This window comes from Eutrigla gurnardus (assembly GCF_963514095.1).
Source record: "Eutrigla gurnardus genome assembly, chromosome: 11".
NCBI classification, from domain to species: domain Eukaryota; kingdom Metazoa; phylum Chordata; class Actinopteri; order Perciformes; family Triglidae; genus Eutrigla; species Eutrigla gurnardus.
Genome location: NC_139925.1, coordinates 22,327,409 through 22,354,675, shown reverse-complemented (window position 1 = coordinate 22,354,675; position 27,267 = coordinate 22,327,409). Strand labels below are relative to the sequence as shown.

General features: G+C 43.1%; 1 protein-coding gene across 3 annotated transcripts in view; it reads left to right on the top strand.

Moving 5' to 3' along the window:
* Positions 1-27,267, top strand: part of slc8a1b (solute carrier family 8 member 1b) — a 151,454-nt gene that overhangs the window by 45,912 nt on the left and 78,275 nt on the right. The window contains exon 1 of one of the 3 annotated variants that reach the window (XM_084020973.1): positions 11,989-12,074. The exons of the other annotated variants lie outside the window; for them this stretch is intronic. Coding sequence (XP_083877099.1) covers positions 12,061-12,074 — 14 coding nt within the window. The 5' untranslated portion in view covers positions 11,989-12,060. Of the gene's footprint in view, positions 1-11,988; positions 12,075-27,267 lie in introns of those variants that run through there. 3 annotated transcript variants of the gene reach the window in all.

The following is a 27,267-nucleotide window of genomic DNA, read 5'->3' as shown; positions in this document are numbered from 1 at the left end:
CGTCCCCCATGGATCTGAGTCGGCGGTCTGTGGGAGTCTCTGACGTGTTGATGACTTTGTGTTCTGGCCGGAAATATTTCTTTTGACTGTATTGAAAAACAAGCCTGAAGCAGTCCGAAATGTGTGGGAGCGTGTGGGAGTAAATGACAATCAATACGAACCACTGCATCAACAATAGATTAAACAACCAACATATGAATGAAGGGAGGAGGAACAAGTGGTTGATGGCAGAGGAAGGTCTGCTTACATCATCCAGAGATGGAAACGGAAATAAACTAATCTTTATGCTGAAATCGTGGTTATATATGCATATATAAAAAGCAAGTGTATTGCATGTTTATGATCCTCATAAAATACCTTCTGAAAATAAAAAATGCATTTCTTTCCCTGCACACGGAGGGTCTTATTCGCCATTTTTTAATAACACAGTTTCGCGGCAGGTCATGAAATACTGACACAATTAATATCTAGTGATTCGTGTGCGTGGACACACAATTATGTTGCTCAGCACTAAAACAGTGCCAGTGGAAAGTCAATCAGGGTCGGTGGTGGACACAAAAATCACAGATTAATGTGTTGGGTCTTGTAACACTCCGGCTGCTTCCTTTAGGGTTTAGCCTGAGGGTCAGGTTGTGTGGGGTTTCACTTATTTCGGGGGCATGTCTTTATGTGTCATGTGTTTCAAGGTTGCCACTGTGTGTTGACAGTATGTCAGCTCGGCCATTGGATGTAAACAAAAAGGTTAAATGAGAGCTTCCCAAAATGTTCCTCAAAGGTTGGAGGCGAAGTGATGCGTTCATGGTGGTTTTCCTAAACCTATCGTTTGTTTCGATGCCAAAACCGAACTCTTGTTTTATAGTGTAATGTTGTCCTAACTGATGTCCAAATGTGGTGCAGGCACAAACGATACTTCCAAAATACATTATTTTGTAGATTTGAATCTATGTTGGAACTTAGAAGTATCAGTTTCTCTTATAGGATTCGATTTACTTCATGCTCAGAAGCTGAAGTGACAGCAGGTAATGTGGGACTGTAAACGATCCACACTCACACACTGGTTGGCCTACCGTTGCCCTCCTGTCTGTTGTATGTCACACAGAGGAGGAACCGGGTCTGTCAGACATTAGCCATGGCCCGCTGTTTACACACAGCTCTGTTCATCCCCTGCAGTCTCTGCAGTACCCGTCTATCTGCTCTGGTGGTGGAGGTGTGTTCTTCTGTAAAACACATTTACAGTAAAGACGTTTAACGGCTTGACTGTGTGTGTGTGTGTGTGTGTGTGTGTGTGTGTGTGCGTGTGTGCGTGTGTCGCTTCCAAGCCATTAACAAACCCTCCATTACACACTCTTTCCCTGCCTCCTCTGCTCCCAGTATACAGTAAAAGCAAACTTTTCATGACCGGCCCACACACACACTGCGCTGCCAGCCTCCTCTGCTCATCTGCTCTCCAAAGATCTGCAGTGCCTCAGATTCAGTCAGATGATGATGGAAAAACACCCTCTCATCAGTCCCTGTTGTCCTGGATGAATGTGTTCATCAGCGCGCTGCCAGGGAGCAAACACACTCGTGTGATGTGTGCGTCCTCTGAGATCATCACTTTGGATTTATCAGCATGATCCAAAGTCTCCTTTGGAAACCTCAGTGGAGCAAATTCGGCCATAAATCAAGCTGAGCAAAGAAGCCGGTGCGGAAGCGCCAAAAGCTGCTGTTTCTCAAATGGCCACTTGAGGCCCCTGAAGAGAGCCAATCTCCATAGACCCCCCGTGTTACAAAGAAAATAAACACGTTTCACTCTTAAGCGAATATCACCCTTCATGAATGGGGGTGAATTTTTATATAACTCACCCGTTTGAATTATATTAGGTTTTAATTTGGCATTATTGTGGACATGACCTACTTGAGTGATAGGCGGGTGTCAGCTCAGGTCGCTAGCTGTAAAGTTTCCAGTTTGTCTTATCAGTCGTTAGCAACCTGGAACATTATTGCCGATAGTCACGTGACTCGTTTGTGAAGCTAACGTCAACTGCGCTCTTTTCCTAAACCTAACTAATTGGCTTTGTCTCAACGTAACGTCCTGTGAAGTTTATTTTGAAAAGACACCATCCATGTAACGAGAGTATATCGACACGCCGTCACCGTCACGTGCTAAAGTGAAGCTAGAGGTGAACGTAGAGCGTCAGAGTTTGAAGCTTTGGAGCTCTGACACACTGTATTATTTACACATTGGAGTGAGAATGCGTTGCCTGGTTCCGCCTCAACTCCTCAACCTTCCACCTCTTTTCTCAACTGTATATAGAGTGAGCAGAAAGTATCCCACAATTCATCTTGAAAAGTGAAGCCACTCAGCCAAGCATTGTATACCATCATGATTTGTCCGGCTGTAATTTGTCCTTCAGTGCAAGAGTAGAGAGAGAGCTCGAGATTGAGACAAATCTATGAGCTAGTTTGTTTTTACCCTTCACAATAAAAGCCTGAGACATATGACATCACTGCTTACCATGGGTAATTAAGTTTGCTCACAACCGCAGTCTGTATCATAGATATGGTGTGTTGTCCCCTTGTGGAACATGCAAACCAAAGGAATTCCACTTCACTGATCAGACATGCAGCTGATTCACCGTAGTGCTCCATGTGAACCAGATCAGACGTATCGGATTCCGCTTACGTCATATATTCATGCATGCAGTGGTTAAAACATCAGATGTTTGAAGAGGAAAAGCACTCTCTCATACTGCAGATTAGATGTGTCATCCATATAAATTGTCTTTTTATGGTCTTAACTTTGGAATAAACACTTAATGCCTCAAATGAAATATTGAGAATACATTTAATAAATCATGCACCCAAAAATATGCGGCGGTAATGTGCTGTGTTTTAGCACTGTATGCAGTTTTAACTGTGGTCGGGGATCCCCCACAATGCATCTGTGTGTGGTAAGGCAGTGATCAAGCTCTGCAGCATGTTAATAATTGAACTGAGGAGGCTATGCACATTCACACACTTCCACTTTGCATACGGAAAAGCACACAAACCATATATTGTGCATTCGTCCTCATTGTGCCATGTTTGGCTACATTTTCAGGCGGTTCATGCAAACATGCAACAACACAAACTGGCTTGTTAAAAGTGGCTGAATTAGTGAGGAGGTGAACAGGGATGGAGGAGAGAGAGAGAGAGAAAGAGAGAGAATAAGAGTGGTGGGCTGAGCGAATGAAATAGAAGTGGAAAGAAAGACGGGGCAAAAAAAATCCCGTTTCCATTGCTTCACACAGAGAGAGGGAGAGAGGAAGCCATACGGAGGATGGCAATGTGACAAACGTCTGGCCATAAAGGGAAGCCAAGGAGACACGGATCTAAAGGGAGGGAATGGTGGAAAAGAAAGAGAGGGAGAGCAGAATATGTAGTTAAAGCTGTGATTAAAGGGGTCTGAACTCATTTCTCCCACTTTGCTCTGTTGGACTTCTGGTGCATCGCTGGAAACACAGAGTTGTGTCCTAGACTGTGCTTATCTGTGTGGATTAGTGTGTGTTCTTCACAGTTAAGCTCAGTGTGTGAGAAGTTGGAGGGGGATCCATAGAAAGCCAGGAGCCTCTGGGAGAGAGACAGAGAACGAGGATGAGAAGGGGGTCAATGACAATTGCTGATGTTACAGTTGACTGCACTGATCCAGGACCAGATAGTGGACAGCTAGAGACGTCCCCATGGGTCTTAATGCCGCCTCCTTTGTGAACACGTTCTCACTCTGACCTATAATGCCGAGGCCTGATCACTGACCCTTCAAACTGGGACTCTCTAGGTTCCCTCTCGCTCCACGACGGGGCCATTTCTGCTTCTCACATGTACAAGATATTTTCAAAATTAACTTTCACTGTAGGTTCACTTGGTTTGATGCACGGAAACTCCTTTGTTAGGTTTAGGGAACAATTATTAAAATAAGTATGTTTATTTTTTAAAAATGTATAATCTTACATAAGTGACGTTAAGTAGGCAACAGGATTTGTGCAACAAAACTACAGCAAAAATAAGTAATTTCTTGATTTCTCAGTCTGGATGTGCGTTGAAGAGAATCAGGCGATAAAATATGTATCATCATCATGTGATATTGTAAATAAGGTGGTACATTCCAATGTTTAAAATCTAATTTCAGGAAAACATTCATCGTATGAAGGTGTCAACAAATGCAGCAGCAGCAGCAGCTGTTTCATCATTTTAATGTATTTATTGTTCAGTGCATGTGGGTGCAGTTACTGCCAGGTTTAATAATATATTAAACACATAGCTTATGTGTTTAATAAATAAGGGAATGGAAAAGAAACTGGTGAAACACTTTATTTGAGCCGGTGGCGACCAGTGAACTATATTTCTTGACCAGCCTTCTAAGCTGTTCTCTTAGAGACCGATTTAGTATAAAATAATCGTTTTTTTGTTGCTGTGGTACAAATGTCATCATGTTTTACTCTTTTGGTTGCTCCTTCTCCTGCTTCATTCTCCATCTCTCCGTCTCCTCCTCCTCTTCCTCCCAACGTCTTCTCATTCATCGGTGCATTCAATCACCCTCTCTTTGTGTTTCAGTCACGGCCATCGGGGATTTATGTTTCCCTTAACGGGAAAAAACAGGGCTACACATTTTACACCCTTCAATACCTTCACTGACAAAAGGCACCCATAAAACGTCTGCATGCGGCCACGTGCATGTGCACATGCACACAAACTCACACACTTATACACACACACACACACACACACCTATACACACACACACACACACACCTAAAGCTCATGCAGGTATTCAATTAGTAAGTGTGTGTTTCCAGACCAATCAAGTTCTATTTTAGGACTGACAGGCTGACATGAACTGGGAAAAAATATCAATAACATGAAGTGATGTTATATGACAGGAGGGAGAGAAGAAGAAGTTGAAAGGAATGAGGTAAATTAAAAAAATAACTGTTCACATGGTAGTGGATGACGACTGGAGTGCCTATGAGCAAAATCCACATTATACCTTGTCAGATCAACAGTTTGGGAACTAGTCGCACAGTTTTACTCCATTGATTCGTGTACATGGATAGGAATTTAAATTTTCCGTCGTGTCCCTCAGCACGACTTTCAACTGGAAGCAGCATTCATACTGTCTGTCACCACCTTCATCACTACCTTAGTGACACGGGGGATTCATTTGTGTGTCCGCCATGAAAAGGTGTTTTCTGTCTATGCACCGAAACCACCATGGGGTTCAGGAAAACAAGCCCCTTCACAGCAATGCAATGTGGTCTTGAACACCTGTGTCCTGATCGAAACTCCTGTTTGTTTGACCCGCCCACCATAAATAGTCTTTCTCAATATGTAATACTACGTCACTGTTGCATAGTCACGTAAATGCCCTTACTTTGCGTGTCCCCCATGAAAAAGGATCCTGATTCACTTTCCATTGGCATTGACACACAAAAAGGACGATTCGTCCCCCTGGATATGAATCACTTGATTTCAATGTCGGGGCTATTTGATTGGCTGTGAGACTGAGTTGGTCAGACTTATAGAAACTTATATCCCTCCCTCCCTCTCTCTCTCTCTCTCTCTCTCTCTCTCTCTCTCTCTCTCTCTCTCTCTCTCTGGAGACTCTCACAGGAATGTTTCCATTCCCAAGCATTCAAAAAAAGACAAAGTTGCAGGGGTCAGTGTGTGTGTGTTTGTCTGTGTGCATATTTCTGTGTGTGTCGAGATGGAGAGTGAGTTTGTATCCTTCTGTGTGTGTGTGTGTGTGTGTGCTGTTATTGATCAGGCCTCTCCTCCATCATTTGTTATTGGAGATGGCAGCAGGCCCAGGGCACAGCTCCATATTACTCACCATCCACACACACACGCATACACACACACACACACACACACACACACACACACACACACACACACACACACACACACACACACACACACACACACACACACACACAAATTAGTTCTGGTTCTCTGTCCTCTAACAGCACATAATTTAGTCAAGTGAAACACCACATGAAAGTGGGCTTTGTGGATCAACATGAAAAGAAGTATTCAGATTGAATACTGAGCCCCGTAGGTTGTTTTAGACCTTCACACCCTCATCCATCATCTTCATCACCAGCCTGATCCTGTCCTGCTCCCATGGAGGGACCTCAAATGGGATGACAGTCACAGGGATGGAGTGTCATCCTCCCATCTCCTCTAACATAATTGCTAATTATAATTAAAACGAATGAAATAAATAATAAATATTAACCCATTAATAACCCATTCAAAACATAAAACACATCATAGTTCCATATTCCGAACCAAGACAGCAAACTATTTCTTCTATTAACCTTGACAAAGGCAGTGTATTCCAGATCTACTCCTTGTGTTCTTACCTTTCACAATAAAAGCCCTAGACATATACATTGTAACTGTTTACCAGGAGAACACCTTCACTAAAAGGAATCTCATTGAAATATCTGACCGTAGCTTCAGCTATACACCAGTTTACCTCAGACAGACTGTCTGACTGCTCCGGGTCAACAGGATGCTGGTAGTTGGTCGTGAATATATTCAAACCTTTTATTAAAATAGTATTTCAACTGTCACAAATTTGCATCGCTGCCAGTATGAACAGTTTTGAAATATTCAAGCCTTTCTCATTTTCTTGTTGTTTATTTGTCACCCCCCTGGCGTGTAAAGGCTGAAGGCGATCCAATAACATCACTCTGTAGGACCAGACATTCTAATGTAGCCTTTTACCTTCACTGCCATGGGACCAGAAGCAATTTCAGCTTTCTGTAGTTGCTGGATTCTGTCAAATGTGTCCCTGCAGCGTCTTCCTGCTGCTCCCGGGTGTCAGTCATACTTCTCGTTCAGCTCTTCAGCTCTCCTCGATGTATGAAATGGATCTAAAGTGGAAATCAATGACGCTCTCTCCACTGGCTGTCAGATGAGGAGCAGCAACAAGCACAGTGTGTTCACTCACCAGGGCGCTAAATGGAACCAGCACAGTGGACGATAAAACACATGGAAGTGATTGTATAAGGTATAACATAAAATAACCGTGAGAGAGCAGATGCAAGTTGAGATATATATTTGATTCAGGTGTCTGCTAGCAGGAAGTCCGTGCAGGTTTCATGCTTTAATGTTCAAAAAGACTCTTTCTGACATATAGTACGTCTGAATATATCTGTGTTGCTAGGCAACAACTTTGGTCTATCTTTACTTCCCATCAGCTGATGTCATTCACATACAATGCGACTGGACGTAAACTGGGACCATTTAGAAGATTTATACTGTATATTATTGTATAGTTGTGACATCACAACCATACGGAAATCCTGACAGCTCATTTAAAGGCTCGGTTTCTGAATACGAGCTGTGTGTGTTTGTGGATTCATGCACAGTATTCATACCTGCTTTATAACAAAGAAATACATGAAAATCTTACTTTCTACAATATGTTTTTTTCCCAAACCAATAGGTGCAGTTTGAAACAATCTGTAAATGAACAAAACAAAATGCATTGTTAGGAAGGCAACACAACTACTTGGTTACCGTAGATGACCAAATAATCGCCCGCGTGCAAATACGCGCCTGTGCTCTAATAGCCGCCGGGGGTCCGACCTCATTTTGCATAATAAACGCCGGTTCAATTAAACGCCCGGGCGATTAAGTGTTTACCATAGTCTTGCACAGAAAACAAAAGTTTTTTTTTTAACAGCACTTCTCCGGCTCTCACCTCTTCTGTCAGTCAGCCCCTCCTCTCGCTCTCTCTCTCTCTCTCGCATGCAGGCGCGCGCACACACACACACAGACACACAAACACAGGCGCGCTAGACTGAGGGATATAGGGATATAGATAAATGCGCTAATGTACAGTGTTGAAATTACCGCGATCGACCCCCCCTTCCGTTATCATTCATAACACTGCTCTGATCAGCTCCCTGTGTCGCGGTAACACAGACAAACTGTCTTTGTATTTATTGTCTGATGTCAATAAAGATGCGTCGGGGGGAAAAAGTAGTTTTGTTCCAGTGGTGCTATGGTGAGCTCCTGGTTCTTTGCATGATGGTCTGGTGCTGCTCATTGCAAAAATAAATTGTAGCCTGTTGCAAATACGCGCCTGGTTCTTATAAACGCCTGGGCTCCAAGTCGATTTAGCATATTAAACGCCCGGGCTACTAAATGGTCATCTACGGTAGTTTTAGTAAAAAATGACTACGAAACTGAAACAAAACAAAAACCAAAGTACTTGGTTATCATCAGGCAAAAAAATGACTTGGTTCTATCGGGACACTATCGGTCTCCTTGGTGAAGGTCCTGAGTCACCCTTGTCCCTGGGTGGACTTCTGTGGACTCATTTGAACCAAATTTGTGACGTCACTCTCAGCAGACCAGAGTGTTCATAGTAGGTCCAGGTCCCAGGACGTTTCGACCACACCACTCAGGTCCTCACCACTCTCTTCATTCATGCAGAGTCAGGAGGTCCTGCCTGGTCTCAGGTGGTTACACAATTAATTACACTCCTGCTCCTATTTAATACGGTGGAGTTCATAGGGTAGCATTAAACACACTGAGCTCTGTGTCTCGGACTCTCTGCGTGTCCCCAGGGTCGCGTTAACTCGTATCACTGAAGTTAAATTTGTTCGGAAAGTACAAACAAAGAGTTCATCAGTCTCCGACTCTGAACTCTTCTTTGCTTCGGGCGATTCCACTCTGCTGTTAATATCACTCTGCTGAACGCCTCGGATGAAATGCGGCCTTTGACTGCATCCAAGCTGCAGGAATAAGATGTCAGCAGTCCCGTTATTTACGGCCCTTCTAGCGCGTGTGACATTTCAACATGAAAATGAGTACAAATTGTACACCCATTGACCCATTGTGTCTTTTTAAGGTGTCCTTTAGCAGGCCTCGGTTTGTGTTTATTATTCCACCAGCAGCCCTCGGTGTTTTAGAAGTCTCTTGTATCAGAGGCTGAATGTCAAGAGGCCTTCCTAATGAACTTTAAGCCAGTCCTCTGCTGAGAAGCAGCATGGTGGGACATCTGTCATAACACACACTCATACACCCACATTGGTTCGCACACAGGGAGGTGGAAAGAGCAGGGCAACAGGTGTGTTTTATATCGCAATTACCGGATCCTTCGCTCACAACATTCCCCTCTCTCAAAATCCCATCATTTCTCTCTCCCTATTTCACATTTTCTCTCTTCTAGCGATGTTCGTCGATCCATTTCTGTGATTCTCTGTCAATTTTATCTCCATTCCCCATCTTAAGTATATCCTTTTTTCATATATCTCTGTTCCATCCTTGTCTAATGGGGACAATAAAAGTAGTCCTTCCATACAAAAAAGCTCCTCGCACAACTCTTCCTCTATCAGCTTTCACCTTCACTGATCATTTTTATGCCTTTTAAGTATAGCCGTGATTATAATGAAGTTGTTTCACCGTCTAACACACTGGTCTGACACAGACACTGCAGATGTGTCTCCTCTGGTCGGTCCAGGTCTCAGAGACTGAGCGCTCTTCCCGATGTTCCCAGCAGTATTCTGGGAGGACGGAGGCAGAGATGTGTTTCCCAGCGGATACCGGCCTGCTTTCCTTCCCCACTTCCACTGTCCTGGTTCAGCCACGTATTAATAGCATCTACCCACGGCCATGTCTGAGTGTGTGCGTCTGGATCTCACCTTGGATAAAGGAGGAGTGGGATTCCTCTTTTTAAAAAGTTTACAGTTTGTTGTTTGTCACAGTCCTCTTGGTTGCAGTTGATTTGAATGTATAGGCGCTGCCTGATGGCTGTAAAACCAGATCAGCAGCGTTGCTAGCATTCCTCAGAGACACCGATACTGAGCGTTAGCCACAAGCTAACCACCTTTAAACAGACTGAAACCGTGTCGTCACTTTAAACGACATTGTTTTCCAGCGACAGCTGGTGTGAATTCTCCAGGGAAAAGTCATTGTCAGTGGAAGAGGCGTATCGCTAACAAGGAGGGAAGCATCATGCACACACACACACACACACACACACCCTGGAGCCTCCTGAGTGTATTAGGGATATGACCTCTATGATGCTAATTCTCAGGGCTCAGATGCACAAACACATGTCATGTGCACAACTGCAGACTCATGCAAAAACACACAACTGCAATGCTATCAATGGCAGATCTTACTGAGGGGAAGCGACAGCGCTCAGCATGAAGCTGCTGTTCAGAGAGAGAGAGTGTGTGTGTGTGTGTGTGTGTGTGTGTGTGTGTGTGTGTCTCCATCCCACCTAAAGATAGTTAAAAAAGTGAATTAAATAAAGCGTGTTTATTAAACACCAGGGTGTCCAAGCTACTTAGCAGTCCCAGAGCACACACGGCGCCTGCAGATACATGTAGTCTCATCCTCTTCTGGCATGCAGAATGTTTAATACGCGTGTCATGATGTGTGTATCAGTTTTACAGTGCATCTTCTACACGTGAAACATTTGATGTGCCTGTGCGTGCTGCCCAATCAAACATCATTAGCCCACAGGAGCTGCAGAGAGCTGCAGAGGGAACAGGAGTCATTTGAAATGTAAATTAAAAGAGAGAGAGCGATGTTTACATACAGGCTGTTTCTTGGGTTTAACAGACCAAGGCTTCCTATTACGGCCTGGATCAGGTTGCTGCTGAGCTGATCTGACTAGTTTCTTTCCTGTTTATTGAGTTGTTTTGTTTCCATCTTGGTGCTTCCGTTGTCTCAGTGGTATAAAATCCAAACTTTATTTCCTCTGATATGTAGCTTTTGTTTTCTCTCTCCTCTGCCTGTTGCTTTCTCTGTCGGCACCAGCTTAACTTCATCTTGGCTAATCACACCCCACCACTATCTTACATAATGCTCTACCTGCTGCAGAAAGGCCTCTGATTTAGGTATTGACTGATGTGGAAGCACTGTTTGGGTCTGGTTGGCTCTGGAGTGTGAACCGAGCTGAGCTAAAGTCCGGCTAAAAGGGGAGGAGAGCAAAGAGAAGCTGTGTCCTTCCATTTTATTTCTGACAATTGGTACGCCATTACGCCAGAAAATAGTTTTTTTTAATGCAGTAGCCAGTAAAACTTAGTTTCATCCCTCCATCTCTTTCCTCCCTGCCCTTCTCTCTCTCTCTCTTACACCCTCCATCTCTGCAGCCCTTCCTAAAACTGGTTGCAGCAGCACGAGCACATCTCTCTGCATGCTTTGGCTAATCTCTGTGACATTTCTGCAAGTCTCTACACCACCTCTCTCTCTCTCTCTCTCTCTCTCTCTCTCTCTCTCTCTCTCTCTCTCTCTCTCTCTCTCTTTCTTTGTCTGTCTCTCTCTCTGGGCAGACCCTTTTTCTCAAAGCAGCATCACCAGAGAGACAAAGCAGGACTGTATGGATATATACTGCTTTCTCATAAATAACACGCAAAGTATCCATAATCATAGATGCATCTTAGCGGGAGATCAGCTCTCCCTTGAATGGTGGCAGGTGGGGACGAGTAGGGGGGCCGTGTGTGTGTGATAGAGCTATTGTTATGCTGTTTTTCTCCTCTCTTCCCCCCTCTCACATATCAGCAGATAAGATGCAACAACTCTCTGCCTGCGTGCCGACAAAGAGGGAAGAGTTGTCATTCAGCCATATGGTGCCGATGAAAGCGATGACGTGACAATAAGTTAGCATTGGCTAGTTGTGTTTGGAAAGTTGGGGAGGCCATGAGCGAAGCTCCATTCTGTGGTTTTTACACTGAATAAATAAGCATTCGCCCTCCCGGGCTGGTCCTCTTCATTCCTGCAGACACCCCATCTTAACAAGACTTAATAAGGACTGGTTAGCTGCAGTCAGGAAGGTGGATGTAAGTCCTGAAACCCCCTTTTGGCTCTACCCGGAAGAAAAGCCTGATGAGCTGATATGTGGCCCTGCAAGGCTGAGATCCTGCTACGTTTCACTCGGTCTGACATTGACTGATATGAGGCTGATGAGCAAGCGTTGAAGCCCGCCCGGTGAAGAGTGAGATCGGCACAGCTAGAAAATAAAACCACGTAGAGCCATGATGCAGCCTGCTCTATTTGTCCTGATGTACTGTCATGACTGAACACAGGTCAGTGGACCAGCTGCCTTTTGTGTGTGCGTGTATGTGTGTGTACAGTGCTTGGCATGTTTGCAAACATATGTCATTTCCCTGTTGGAAAAGTTAACGGACTGTAGCTGAAGCAAAGCAATTTGTGTAATTGAATAGCTTGAAAGAGTACAGATCCCGTGTGTGTGTGTGTGTGTGTGTGTGTGTGTGTGTGTGTGTGTGTGTGTGTATGCGCGTGTGCGTGTGTGTGTGTGTGTGTGTGTGTGTGTTAGACATAAATAACCTAGTCTGGACTGGAGAGTTTGTGTGTGTGTGTGTGTGTGTGTGTGTGTGTGTGTGTGTGTGTGTGTGTGGACTGCAGTGCAAACTAAACACACACAGTGACATAAGGGGCCCACAGTTTCCACTCTGTGGCCCCTCACACACTCTTTACACATAAATATACACTCACTCACTTTCCTTTCTCTCTTTCCATCGTTTCATTTCCTCAAAGAAACCAGACTTTTAAATCCAATGTATTACACTTGAGTCTTGTTTTTCATAATTCTGACCATCATTTTTTATTCCAAGTCCTCCAACTCGGTTCCCTCTCCAGTTCACTTGCAATAACAGATGTTGTGAACACAACGTTGACATGTTATCAGCCTTTAAGTTGGTGATCGTGTCAGCAAAATAGTTGCTTAGTTCCACATCCAACAGGAGTCTTTGTGTTGTGTCGCCTGTTGAATATACGTTCGACATTCTCCCTCTTTTGGCTCCGTTTTGGGTCTCCACCACCTCCTGAGGGAGGTCTCTTTGGTTGAGATTGCTGTACATCTTAACCACGAGCAACGCATCCTCACTCTGAACTCATCAAACATGCAATAGGTTCCCTCTAGTCTTGGTTTTCAGTGTTAATACACGCTCCCTACATGCATAGTGTCCTTTCAAAATACACTTCCGTCTTCACAAGAAGTTGATTTTAGGAAATGAACCACAAGCGTGTGGTTGATGTTAACTTGACTGACTAATGACTCTCGTGGGGAGTGAGTTAAAAATGAGCCAGGCAGCAACCTCCGGTTCTGAAAAGTGAAACTATTTTTTAAGTGCCTTAAATTTGAATTCTCTCTACTGGCCATCAGGGGGCAACTCCTTTCTGATTTCATGTAAGTCTAAGAGAAAATGAACCTGCTTCTCTCTTGATGTATTATCTCAGTAAACATTGTAAACATGAGTTTATGGTCTCAATCTCTAGTTTCAAGTCTTCTTCAATCCAGTATGATGTTCATTTAATACATTATGGTCCATTTAGAGTCCAACAGACCAGAAAGCAGGGGATGCTTTAGGGGCGGGGCATACCTGCTGATTTACAGGTGTGTTTTCAATTCATGAGTTAATTCTATAATTATTAATTAACATTGTAATAATAATAACAATAAGAATACTAAACAAGTCTTCAGCATCTGATTGTACTTAAAAAACCAAGATGGCAACAGTAAAAAAAAAAGCAATGGGTGACGTCATGGTGACCATGTCCACTTTTTACTCTTTGGTCCAGTGAACTTGGGTTGGAGACGGGAGATGTGATTGGTGGAGACTGCCGTACCTCTGCACAGTACCAATACAGGATGTGGAGCAGGCCGACTCAGAGGCAGAGTGTGTGTTTGTGGTGCATGCAGTTGTGTTTCTGTGTCCCCATTTTCAACCTCATGCCCTGAGAAGTGGTTTGTCCGTCACTCTTGTTAGTACACACACACACACACACACACACTGAGAGCCTGTCCTCCAGCTGTGCTTTAGCACCATCCACTTCTGTGACTCGTCTCTCCTGTGGCTAGTCGTCACGGCCCTGTGTCCTAAAACAGACCTGGTCTTTGTGTTCCTGCTGAGTCACGTAGAGACCTACATGCAGATTTGGAACGTAGGTAACATCTCCATCTTGTGATGTGGTTCAGGCTGTACTCTGTTCATGAAAGACTCCCATAGAGCTTTGTGTTTTGCCCTAGAGAGACTCACACAGCAGCACAGGTGTAACTAATAACATTGAAGATGGCTCTGTTCCATTTCGTCATTTCACACTGAGCAGAATTGGCAAAACTAATTTGTTCACGATATTAATAACGCCGTTGCTGCTTGTCTAGTCTAGTTGTACGTGTCTTGGAGGGCCAGGGTCACTAAGTGGACCTTAAATACAAGAGGTATTGTGATCTGCTTGCAGGGGTTCACAATCGACCACGTCTTTAAATAGCAATGCCTCCTGATAGGAAAATATGTGATCAGAGCCGCATCAAATCCATTTGTTCCTTCTTTTTGCTCCAGTTGGTTGTTAAACTGCAAGAGCCACCACATCTAAGTCCATTTTACTTGTGAGTCAATCATCTTGGGCAATTTGGTTTGTCTAGAACCTGCTAAGGAAAAGGCTCCAGGCTCTGTTGTTTTGACTTGATCATAAATTAAGTTTTTATTTTCATGTAGGAGCATGAAAGTGGAATTCTGCACGGGTGGAAATGTCCTCATTATTTTGTATGGAAAGAAGGAAAGTGATACCACACAGTGCAGAACAAGTTATCACGAAGCTGAAGGGTTTGAACACTTCTTCTTCTTCCACATCGTTCTTTATGACGAGATCTATTTTTGCTCTATTGGCAGCACTGTGGTCGACCGCTGTTTTTAAACGTGCTTTTTAAATACATCTGGATTGGAGAGGAGATTCATGCCAGCGTGATAAGACGGTTGGTAGGAAATGAGTCAACATCTTCACATTCTCGGTCCGGCAAACGGAACAGACCAGGTTCATTTAATTTAATTGATATGGGCACTGCTGCAGTTAAAACCAGGCAACACTAATGTGCAGAACGATGGGAGTCCTTCAGTTTCACAGCTAGATAGCGGAACTTGAACTGTGCTGTTTATAGATGGAATAATAGACACATTTCTGGTCTTTGTTTGCATATTTGGAGTCATCGAGTTACTTTAATATTGTGATCGTTGGAAAAGGATATTTTTTAACAGGTAATAAGTATGTAATGTGCTGTTGGGAATAAGATGTTTCCTGTTTTCCACATTTGTACCTGGATTCATCATCAAGGCATTGTCTGCTTTCCCAGTTCAAAATAGCTGGAGCTATACATATAGTATATCTATACTATATATATACGATATATAGTATGCTTTGCCTCTGGAGTCAATTCAGCTTCTAGTTCTCTATTATAGAAGTCATCAATCTGAGCCAGTGGGTCTCATTGGATGAGAATACAGATGAGAAATGAAGCTACTCAGCAAACTGTTATTATAATAATGATTTGTTCAAGAAAAATGTTGCATTATTTCAGAACCCTTCGGGGCCAAACCTGCTGCCTCTGCTTCTCCCCCCCAATGGTATATCTTATCTTGTTGAAAGGCAGATGTTGGGCCAGATGTGTGCGTGTGTCTGTGTGTGTGTGTGTGTGTGTGTGTGTGTGTGTCATCACACACTCACTGATCCCTTGGAGCTAGCATTTAGACATTTGCTCATGCTGCTTTACCTCGTAAATAATTAATTCAGTTGTTTGTCGCTTACTCATCCATTAATTTTCATTCACTCACTTGCTCGTTTCATAAGTATTGTAGTATAGCATTCATGTATTTACTCCATAACTTCATTAACATAACATTAATTTACCAACCTGTTAATCTTCAATTATATATTGTCTTTTTGTAAATAAACAATCATTTGTTAATTTTATTCCATTTATTACTTTAATATTTCATTATCTATTTATGTGCTCATCCACTTTTGCACAGCGTTTTGTTATTGATGCTTCTTATGCTCTTCATCCACACTTCCTCAGTCCACACATTAAGGCATGTATTCATTTAAATGAATTCATCACTCCGCTATGAACACTTACTGGTCTCTTTAATGTGCTCCCTGGAGACGGAGGAGGGCTGCTCTCCACACGTCCACCTCTTATATCGCTTCATCAGTGGAATAATAAAGGCCTGGGTTGGACATTTGATGGAGAAACATGGGAGGGAATTCAGAGCCAAATGTATTCAATACAAAATACTCAATATATATAGTATTACACCCCGACAGGACTCGATAAAATGAGACGGATTCATGTTGAAAATGTAGAACAGGGCTCGCGCTGTGCAGGCTGCTCTCACTCAGCTTTCATACTAAAAAGTACAAAAAGTAAAGCACGATATTTTTGTGTGATTTCCTACGTATTACACAGAGCCGTAGTCACGTAAACGATGCGCTTTATGCTGGTAGTTAGAGACCATCCTGAGCATAAACTTCGGGGAGTTTAGCTCAGGAGGTAGAGGGGCTTAGCCAGCTACCGTAAGATTGCCGGTTCGATACCAGGCTCCTCCAATTCTAACCCTAACCTTAGCTTTTACCCTAACCCTAACCAACAAACGAAAGATTGTATACATTCACTGAAGGATTAATATGAGAACAAAATGCATATTTTTCGCTAGGAATGTCATCAAAACGTACTTTAATGCCGAAACAGCTTTAAAATGCTGCATTATGCTGCATGTTCCATTATGAATGAAAGGAATGGAAGCCATTTTTCACTGCAGGGAATCGCGCATGCGCACTGGCGTCATTTTGATATTCGTAGGATAAAACACGAAAACATTTTACATAACTTTTCGTACGTTTCCATACGGAAATTCATGAGAATACGTTGCGCTGTGGGAATACCATGCAGACAGTTGAATATTTTGTTTTCAGACACAATGCTCAACGTTTATCCCTATTGAAATGCATCAGTCATCACTTTTGACCAGGTGCAATGATTACATGATGTGTCCCAATGACCCAGGTGAAATGAATTCATGCATAACATTTGTTTGGCGCTATAAAAGACAAGGCATTTGCAAATAGTTCCAACTTCATGGGCGAGCCTATAAATATACTCAGAGAAAGGAATAGCCCTGTGAGAATGTGGAGGGCTCTAGTTAAAAATAACCTTTGACCTGCAGTTTCATATTCGGTGGACTGATCTGAACTGGGACGCATGTATTTAGAGTCACCGTGTCCTGTGGTTGATCATTAAAACTCAGATCAGCCGGGAGCATCTCTTTCTGAGGACCAGATGGGTCCACCATATAAAAACACTGAGACGGTCTGCCAACCTGATCCTCAACTTTGATTCATCTATTCCCCCGTCACTCACTGCTGCATCATCCTCCCTCCCTCCTCTGCCTCCAGACTAGATTACATCACCACTTTGAACCAGTGTTTGAGAAAGATACTGAGAATATACCGTAAATTCAGGAGTGAAAGAGCTGATTTATTTGTGATGATGTCATCTTTGTATCCTCTATTGTTTTTTTTTAACCGTCCTTTATCTCTCCCGCTGTCAGCCAGATGTGAATCCTCTTAATCTTCTCTGACATCCACAAACAGCCGGGGAATAAAGAATCTGTTGTTTTTGTCAACATGTTATTTTTGTGACGTAACGGAGGGAGAGCGGTTTAGACGGTGCCGTGCAGGATTACACTCTGATTGGACAATAATGCTGTCAACTCTTGACTCCATGGAAACGCTGCATTGAGCAGGTGTTTCAGCTGTAGTTGTTATTAAAAGTGTGTCCATGGCGATCTATGACAAGCCGTTCATCAATAGATGCCACGAGGTGTTGTGTAGCTCCACATTCTCTTCTCTCAATCTGGATTTGACCCTTTGAGCTTCAAGGACTTTCAAGGTTTTTGCTCACTGTGGCCTCATTGTTCACTGCGAGTCCTGCAGCTCCATGGAAACGGCACAGTCATGCCTTGAAGTGGTTGTATTTTGTGCAGTGTGAATCATAGTTTACATACATTTCTTTGATAATTTATATTACAAAAAACAAGATGGAATCTATATATTTTAAGTGTTACCTCATTTCCTTCATGTGCTATACTGAACTGTTTGCATTTTTACAACCTCTACTTACAACCCCTCCTGTCCTCTCTACACTGCGTTAACAGCCTCCAGGTCAGTCTAAGTTTAACAGGGGTTTGGTCATGTGACTCTATCGAGTCAATAGGGGTTTCACAGTTGTTTTTATGCTTTGTTATGTTTTTACAGGATCTGGTTCGGTTTATTTATGGTGATTTTTTTTTATGCGATGTAGAAACAAGTAATTATTATGAAATATATACAGACTGACGTCTTCCTCACACATGATTAGTTCAAGCAACGTTCATAATTCCACTCTCATATCTCATGAGCATCAGATATTACCTCATAACTTCATGTAAATGTCATTTAAATGTGTCACTTCTGAAATTAATTTCTCCTGTATAGTTTGTTCTATAACTACTATATACCTCTTATTTTAATTCCTTTTTATGTTATTTACTGTCATTTTTTTATTTTTACTTCTCTTATTTCTGTATCTGCTGCTGTAACACAATTCCCTTTGGGGATCAATACCAGCTTTTCTTAACTCATCTTATCATACGAGGCTGGATCCAGCAGTCTGTTAGCTTAGCTTAGCATAATGACTGGAAACAGGGGGAAACAACTAGCCTGGCTAACAAGTAACAACAGCATCTATAAATCAAACTAATTAACACAGTATTTGATTAATCTATCTTGTCGCCACCACAAAGTTGCCAGGCAACCAGCGAATGAAGTCACGGCCAATAAATAATCCAATAAATAAACCTGCACCATGTTAATTAGTGACCGGCTTCATATTGAACAAGCAGAAATGAGTAAAATGGAAATGTGGAACTCTTCCTTTTTAAAATGAAGACACAAACATGAATTAAAGTCAGCAGCTTTTCCCACTGCGGCTTAAACTGATGAAACACTCTGTAGCCGTGATTGCACTCAAGTCCTGCAGTGATCAGTAAATAAAGAAAAGAAGGTGCTACGACTCGCTTTCGGGCATGTCGAGGTTGGAGTGATCAGCTGGACGAGCAGTAGCGCTACCTGACAGGCGAGCAGACTAAAGATAGACTCGAGTCCTCGGAGGAATCTAACCCGGCTGCTCTCTGACACTTCCTCATAAACACGGGGGGAGCGAGGAAATCCCAGCTAGGTTTGATTTTAGTAACGTATGACAGCGCAGGTCCCTCCACGCTGCCTCCGCTGTCATCTCTTATTCACCCGGCCACTCTGCAAATTCATAATTCATGCATCCACGGTGGTGTGTGGAGAGATTCGGAGGCTGGAGGGTTGGCGCATGTCTCTGTGCGGTTTATACGATGACGAAAGGGTTGAGCTGGGAGCTTTTTTTGGGGCCTCCAGAATCAACTGTGCATCCGACTTGTCACAATTGCCTCACGGCCACAATGCACCGTGGGTAAATATGCTGTTAGGTTCACTCTGTGTCTTCATCAGTTATTTCAGTCACATTCCCATATTTTAGGAGGATGTTTGTGTGATATAAGGAGTCTTAAAGTGACGGTTTGTTCCTACTTGAGTCATCCTGCTGGAGTTGATTCACAAATGGAAGCTTGTTATAGGGCTTTGTCGCACTTGAAAGCCTGCAAGTGTGTTTGTGTGTGTTGAGAGAGTGAAGAATGGAGCCATGCAGCTGCAGTAATCACTGCAAACTGGATGGTTTAATTTAGTGACCAATCAGAGCAATCAATGGAGAACCAATTAGCTACAAACTGGCACGACTGTGTGTGTGTGTGTGTGTGTGTGTGTGTGTGTGTGTGTGTGTGTGTGTGTGTGTGTGTGTGTTCAATGAGGTTACAATCTACTTTTGGAAAGCAGAGCACTTGGATAAATGGTAAAACTTCTTGATTGCCAGGTAATTTTTAATAGATGCATGTGTGTGTGTGTGTTTTGTGTGTGTGTGTGTGTGTGTGTGTGTGTGTGTGTGTGTGTGTGTGTGTGTGTGTGTGTGTGTGTGTGAATCACACCATGTCCAATTAGGTCCATGACTGGTGTGTAACAGCCTCTATTTTAGAGCAGTGTGACAGATACCCCAGGAGGATGTTTGGCTCACTTTCTTTTAACCAGAAGCCCCGGCGGAGGGATTCATGGTTTCAAAAACATGTGATTTGGTTGTTTTCCCTAAATCTACCTAAAAGGTTGGTTTTGTAGCACGATGCTGTCTTTCCTGGCTGAAACAACAACGTGGTAAAGGCATGGACAGTCCTTCCAATTCAAATAAATGTTGACTTTAACGTGACTATTTGTTGAGAATTGGTAGTCTTGTGTCCTGGTAAAAACCAGCACAGACCGCCGCTGTGTCCTGGGCTGCACTTTCAGATGTGCTGCAATTGACACATCGATCTTGAAAATATGCCTCAGCTTCCTGGTTCTAAATGATGGACGGCCCACACGCAGCTCTGTAGTGGATGTAATGAATGTTTCAGGAGATACATCTCTGAATGATGCATACGGCATATATGTGTGTGTGTGTGTGTGTGTGTGTGTGTGTGTGTGTGTGTGTGTGTGTGTGTGTGTGTGTGTGTGTGTGTGTGTGTGGTGAAAACATCATCTTCAGAGTCAAGTCCTTCATCATTACCTCCTTATTCTGTCTCCCACTTTCACTTTCTACCCCTTCCAGAATATAGATTCTAATCCCAGTCTTCTGCTGGTGAATATGACGTGGTCTCAATCTCAGAAATAGAAACTGGCAGGAAGAGTGAGCCAGCAACCCGCCTCACAGTGATAACACACAGAGTGACATGGAGTGTTTATCATTGAGCACAGAGGTGAAGAGTTAAAGGTGTGGCTTTAAAGTTTGCAGTGAAACTTGAAGGAAGACGACCCCGAGCTGCTGACGTGTGCAGATCAGCATGTTATATAGTTTCTGTCGGGTCCTTCTACACCTTTAAACACAAAATGATTTAGGAACACAAACAATGTGAGCACAATATAAATGTATAATACAACAATAAAACACAGCCGGCGCCTCGCTAGAAGACGGGAACACGAGATTAAGTGCAGGACATTTTGTACTTTAATAGTCTCTCATCAAAAACTTGTCCAACACGGACGCTCGGTCACTGGCCCTTCGTTAAAAAAGCCTCCCTCTACCTTCTAGTGTCAATGTTGGTCGTGTTTGGGAATGTCCTCTTTCACAGGAATCATACTGCTCCTGCTTGTTAGTATCTTTTCAAAATCATTTTTAGTTTTTATGTGAATATAAAGAATTCACTAAAAACATAAAATAAACTATATGACAGAGGAAAAGAATTTAGCGCGAAGGGGTAGAATTAAATAAGTGTATACTTCTTTGCACTCCTTTTCAGACATCGTGGTTTGGACATGAACATTGGGCTCCTGGGTGAAAGTCCTGGGTAAAGGTAGAAATAAGTGGATTTTTCTCTCTCTTTATACCACGTCACTTGCTCTGAGTGTCTAATAACGACGCAGAATAGTTTAAATTGGCGATCTCAAGCAGGCAGTAAAGGGTGCGTCTGTGCGTCGCCATCAAGCGCAGAATGGCCTGACAAAGTACCGGTGTCTGACGAGCTGGGAGGACAGGTTTCTAATGAATCTGCCAGAGAGTTAATTACCATTAACCTGTGTGGGTTTTCTACTCTGGCCAGTTGGTAATCAAACACTCCTGAACTGGAACAAGTAACCGACCCCTAACCCAAGTACCCCAACAGAGAGATGAGCGCCATCACAGCCCCTTTACATCATACTAACATTTTGTGATTTAACAGTAACATTGGCTGAAGCTGTCAGGCATTTAGCGACTATTAACAGAATCCATTGCATGTCTGCAGTCAGCCGATGGCCGCCGGGAGCAACGTGTGATCCCCCCGTGGAAGTTTGTAAGATGGTGTCTTCCACTGATGTATATCTCTCCCGTCCTCCCTGGATTCCTTATTGTGCTCTAACTTAATCACTATTGATCTCCACATGTCACCCCCTCTTCATCGCTTATCTCCCTCCCTCGACTTCTCTTTCCCCTCTTGATTTCCGGCATCCACAGTCTTTTCCCTCCCATCTTTTCATTTTTCCCATCCCTGCATGTGTCCCCTCCCTCCATCCTGCTTTACAGTTGGCATGGATCTCTCTTTCTGAAGCTCCCTCTTTCCCTTCTACACCTCTGTTGGCTCATTTCAGTCCTACCTCTCTCTGCCCTCCTCGTTTCTTATTCACTCCCGTCATCCTTCACTCCTCATATTTGCCTTTGTCTGATCTCTTCTTCTCTCTCAATCCCTGGCATCTTTCTGCCTCTATTCTTTCTAATAGGCTCTAATCACTCATTTTCTTCCACTGCTCCTTTTTTTTGCTCCATCCCTTTTGTTTCCTTCCTTCTTTCCTTCACTCGCCTTCGGGCTCCGTCTTCATTTTCCTCCTGCATTCCTTCAGTTCCTCAAATAACTTGGTCAGATCTCGCTGTCCCTTTCCCACCGTCTCTCTCTTTTGTTGCCCATTCATCCCTCCATTCTTCCTGCTCTGATCTGAGGAAGTGGAAGAGCGAGGAACAGGAACAACTGTCAGACGACGTCTCTCTCTCTCTCTCTCTCTCTCTCTCTCTCTCTCTCTCTCTCTCTCTCTCTCTCGCACTCGATCTCCCTTTGAGAAGCTCAGGAATTTAAAAAGCATTTTATTGATTTTTCCTTCCAGTCTGAATTTTTATGTGGGAGGGAAACGTGTGTGTGTGTGTGTGTGTGTGCATGTGTGTGTGTGTGTTAAGATGCAGAAGCTTTTTCTTCAGTCTGTCAGGTTTCATCCATCTAGAACCTTTTACATACAATACAACAACAAGATCTTATGCCTTTGGAACCAAGTGTCTGTCCTTGCATTTATTGCACATTGTATTTCAATACATCAATACATATCTCTATAAGAAGAACAGTTTGAAATGACTTATTTTTGAGTGCTATCCTTCTTTTAATATAAAAACATTGAGTTTTATGATACAATGTTATAGTTTTAAGCGCAATCGTGATTAAGAAAAACACAGTGAATCCATTGTGATATTAACTGTAGATGTTAGATTTGACGTGGACCATTTTCAACGCCTAGTTTCAGTTAAAAAAAAACAATGATCTGTACGCCATCATTCAGATGCTTTTTCTTGTTACTCTCTTAGAAATATTGGACATAGCTGGTGCGTGTTGAAGCTCCCATTGCTCAGCTCAGAAAAAAACTGCCTTTTTTCTTATGGACTTGGCAGGAACTTGACTCCCCGCTGACATGAATCTTTCAGAAGTCAAACTTGGAGTCAAACTTGGACCAAATTGGAGACGCTGGTGACGATGTCTGTCCCTCTTGCTTGTGACAGTTCCAAGAAAAACTAGTTAAGAGTATAAAATCTTTCAGATTACAACACGATCTTGCTGGAGCTTGCACTAGAAGATGTCTAGAAAAAGTACTCTTTGTCTGTTTACACATCTTTTATCGATGTAGCGAGTCCAGCCTGCTCCCTCGCTGCTGCTTTCTTCTATAGTTTCTAATGCAGGAATCAAATCTTCTGCATCCGCAGAATCAGAAAGTGTTTCATTTCATTTTTTCACCTCTCTCGTTTAATCTTCCCATCATTCCTTCCATTTCTCTCCATGCCGTGAGTAGGCGGACACCGACGGAGGTGAGAAGTGAGAGTGCGAGTGTGTGCCGGCAACCATGGCAACCCTGTCCTAATTGGCCAATGGCCTGGCAGGATGATTGTCAGCTGTTGTCAGCAGGGCTGTTCATGCAGACGGGCAGCAGGGTTGCACGGCCCCAGAAAAAATAAGTAGAATTTATTTCCACCAATCAATTTCTTGTGAATCTGAAGTTGATGAGAAGTATGTGCGTCTGGAGCGTGTGTCTGGTTGAAAAACAACGGCATCAGTCACTGAAGCGAATCCTCCCCAAACATGGCATGTTTACATGCAGGCAAAGATACAGAAAAATGATCACTCCTGTCTGTCGGGAGCAGAAGAACAAATAGTGTGCTGCTGTTCAGTGCTGCTCGGGTGGCTGGACCGGACTACAAAACACTGGACTTCATCAGGGGACCGCTGCTTCTTGCTTGTTTCTGACAGACAATCAATGTGGGCTTCTTTAAACCATACAAATGTTCCTAACCTTAACGGAAAACTTCACCCCCAACTCAGTCTCACAGAAGATTTTATCTTTTGGTTTTGTGTACAGGGACAGCAAGACGCCAAAGGAAAGTCCTTTTTTGGACAAATGAATTAAACATCCACATGAGTATTCAACGTCCAGCTAGTGATGTAGCATTTCAACCACGAGACCGGTGTTGGACACTTCCTGTCCCAAAATACTGCTTTCCTGAACCTTCCCAACCTCCATGTCCATGTACACAAATGAGCGGTGAATATTTCACAAACTGTGATAGAAAGTGAGTGTGGAACCACAGGTGTGTAGCACTAGTTTGCACATGTGCAGTAGCGTGTTGTCGCCGTTAAATGATACGCAAATGATAAAAGGTGATATCAGATTGGAGCATAGACTTGCATACTCGGTGACACAGTGATGAGAGCACAACCATGATGTTTTTCCTAAATCTAACTAAGTGGTGTTGGTGCCTAAATGCCGTAATGTCGTCTCATCTGACAAAAACATAAAACATGGTGCGGGCATGAACCCTACATCCGGTTGAGATACATTAGTGGAAAGTCGTGCTGACGGAAAAATGCAAAACTCATGTCCTTGCACATGAATCAGAAGATTTTTCAGGACTATTTTAGGAACCGCAGTGAGTGTTGGTACATGGACTCACCCCGCGTTAGCCTGAATTCTTGAAGAAAACTTTTTTTTTTTCCTCTCGTGCCTCCCCGGTGAACCGCAGTGTTGTCATACAATAAATGTGCTTCCTAACAGAACCGACGTCACCCTGTTGATCGGAGCAGCAGATCAGAAAACGCTGAATGTATCTGCAGTCCTCTTTGTATCAGCGCATCTTTCTGTGTGTGTGTGTGTGTGTGTGTGTGTAGACAGATGATGGATGTCCGTGCTCAGCTTCCGACTGACTTCTGCTCTTCGTTACTCTCATTAATTCAGGATGGACTTCAGCTCTCTCTCTTTTCAGCAGCTTTCACTCAGGATTCAGTTTAACGTCGTTAGTTGTTGTGTGGAAGCAGCTGTTGCTCTTTCTCTATCTGAGGGGGATCAGATCTAATTGGACACCCTGTCTTTCAGGGGACACTTGTGTATTTTTAAGCAAAGTCTGTTCTAAACTTTTAACTCAAGGACAGACACTACGGGGATAAACCATTCAAAATACACATCTAAGTGTGTATTTTTCTACTTTGTTAATTTGTGCAGATTTATCCGAAATTCAACAAAAGTTACCGTTAGAAAATCCCTCATTTGCATATTTAAATATACTATTTCAGAAAACTCGTAATGGAAAAAATAATTGTCTTAATGTCAGTAATCTATAGGGAAGTTCTCTATATGTTTCACTCCACCATGATAGCTTTTTCAAAATACTAGTCAATATTATGATTTCACCACAATCAATGTATTGTAATACACGATACAGGTCTATATCAAACTGATTAAAAGTCCAATTCTAATGGAAATATTTTTTTATTCTATATAAAATCCATGTAAACATAACACTTCATTAATCAACTGGAGAAGTTAAACAAACACTGATTCACTCAAAATGACCTTTCCAGCAGTGAACCGCCAAGATGTTTTCTTCACACAGTCTCACACGGACTGTTGCACGTGTGGAAATGTTAAAGCGCAACTTCTCGTATGCTTTCTGCTGACTAACACACACACACACACACACACACACACACTCAGAAACGGAAACAGGATTTTCCAGCCAAGGACGGAGCAAATGGAGCCGATACAAAGATGTTTTCCTCTTCATCACTCTTCACTTTCTCCTTTGATTCCTCTGACTCAGTTTATTCTTCATTTTCTTTCCTTTTGCTCACACTCATTCACACACACACACACACACACACACACACTCACTCCTCATGCATGTCTCACTCACGTTGTGTCAGTTTCTCATTGTTTAGAGAAGCAGTGTAAACTAGCTGCATATTTTCCATGACTTCAGGCTCTCACTGCAGAACACACACACACACACACACACACACACACTGATAAGTGTATGTCCACATACCCGAACAGAGAGTTGCAGGAAATGGAGCAAATCACCGTCGTGAATCACAGACTGGTGCTCATGTGAACAGTGTACAGACACGCTGTCGGTGTAAATGGAGCGCATCGCTGCTTTGATGTCATGTTACAGACGGAGGTTTACTCGGATCTCTGCTTCACGTGTAGTTTCACAGATACTGAATGATGTCAATGGTTGGTGGGTGGACGGATGGATGGATGGATGGATGGATGGATGGATGGATGGATGGATGGATGGATGGATGGATGGATGGATGGATGGATGGATGGATGGATGGGAAGGTGGGAAGGTGGGTGGATGGATAGATGGGAGGATGGATGGATGGATGGATGGATAATAGAGATATGGATGAATTGACAAAGAAAATGGATGACAAGATGGATGGATGGAAAGATGGATAATGTTGGATGGATGGAAAGATGGGCCCCTAGTGGAAACCAGGGGAATAGAATGTATTTGTAAAGATAGTTTCAACATGAAAATGGCTCAATTTGGTGGAAATTGTGTGAAACCTTTCAGAATATACTGTATAAGGCCTGATGAAATGTTGCAAGGTCCAAAGCGGGGTTTAAATAGGGGCCTACTTGTCCTTCTGGGTCTGAGTGTATCTTCACTCCCCAGTTTATTATAGGAGTTGACATCTGACAACATTTGCCTTATGCATTAACACAGCCGAGAGGTTTCTAATGAAGAGTGTGCTTCAAAAGACACGTTGGGACTTCATGTCATATGAAGTTTAAAAGACTTGTTCTGAACCACAGTCGCACACACTGTCATTCCAGTCATAAACAATACATGCAAAGGTATCCTCCGACACACACACACACACACATACACACACACACCCTCCCTGCAGGGTTTTGTTGTGCTGTTTAAGAAGCTTGTAACTGGCTGGTTTCATGCCCCGCTCTGCTTTGATGTGGAACTGGTGCAACACTCCATCAGGGAGCATTAATATTATATCACCACACACACACACACACACACACACACACACACTAATACATGCCACAGTTCCTGTTATCACGCATGCCGCATGCTCCGGCTGCTGCACTGCTTCACTGCAGCATCGTCTCTCATGTCGCCTCTCAGTTAACTATAAAATGAAGATAACCAATGCAGTCATGCAATAATGAAATGGAAGTAGTTATTACAAAGGCAAGCGTGTGTGTGTCCTATATGTCCTGTGTGTGTGTGTGTGTTTGTGTGTG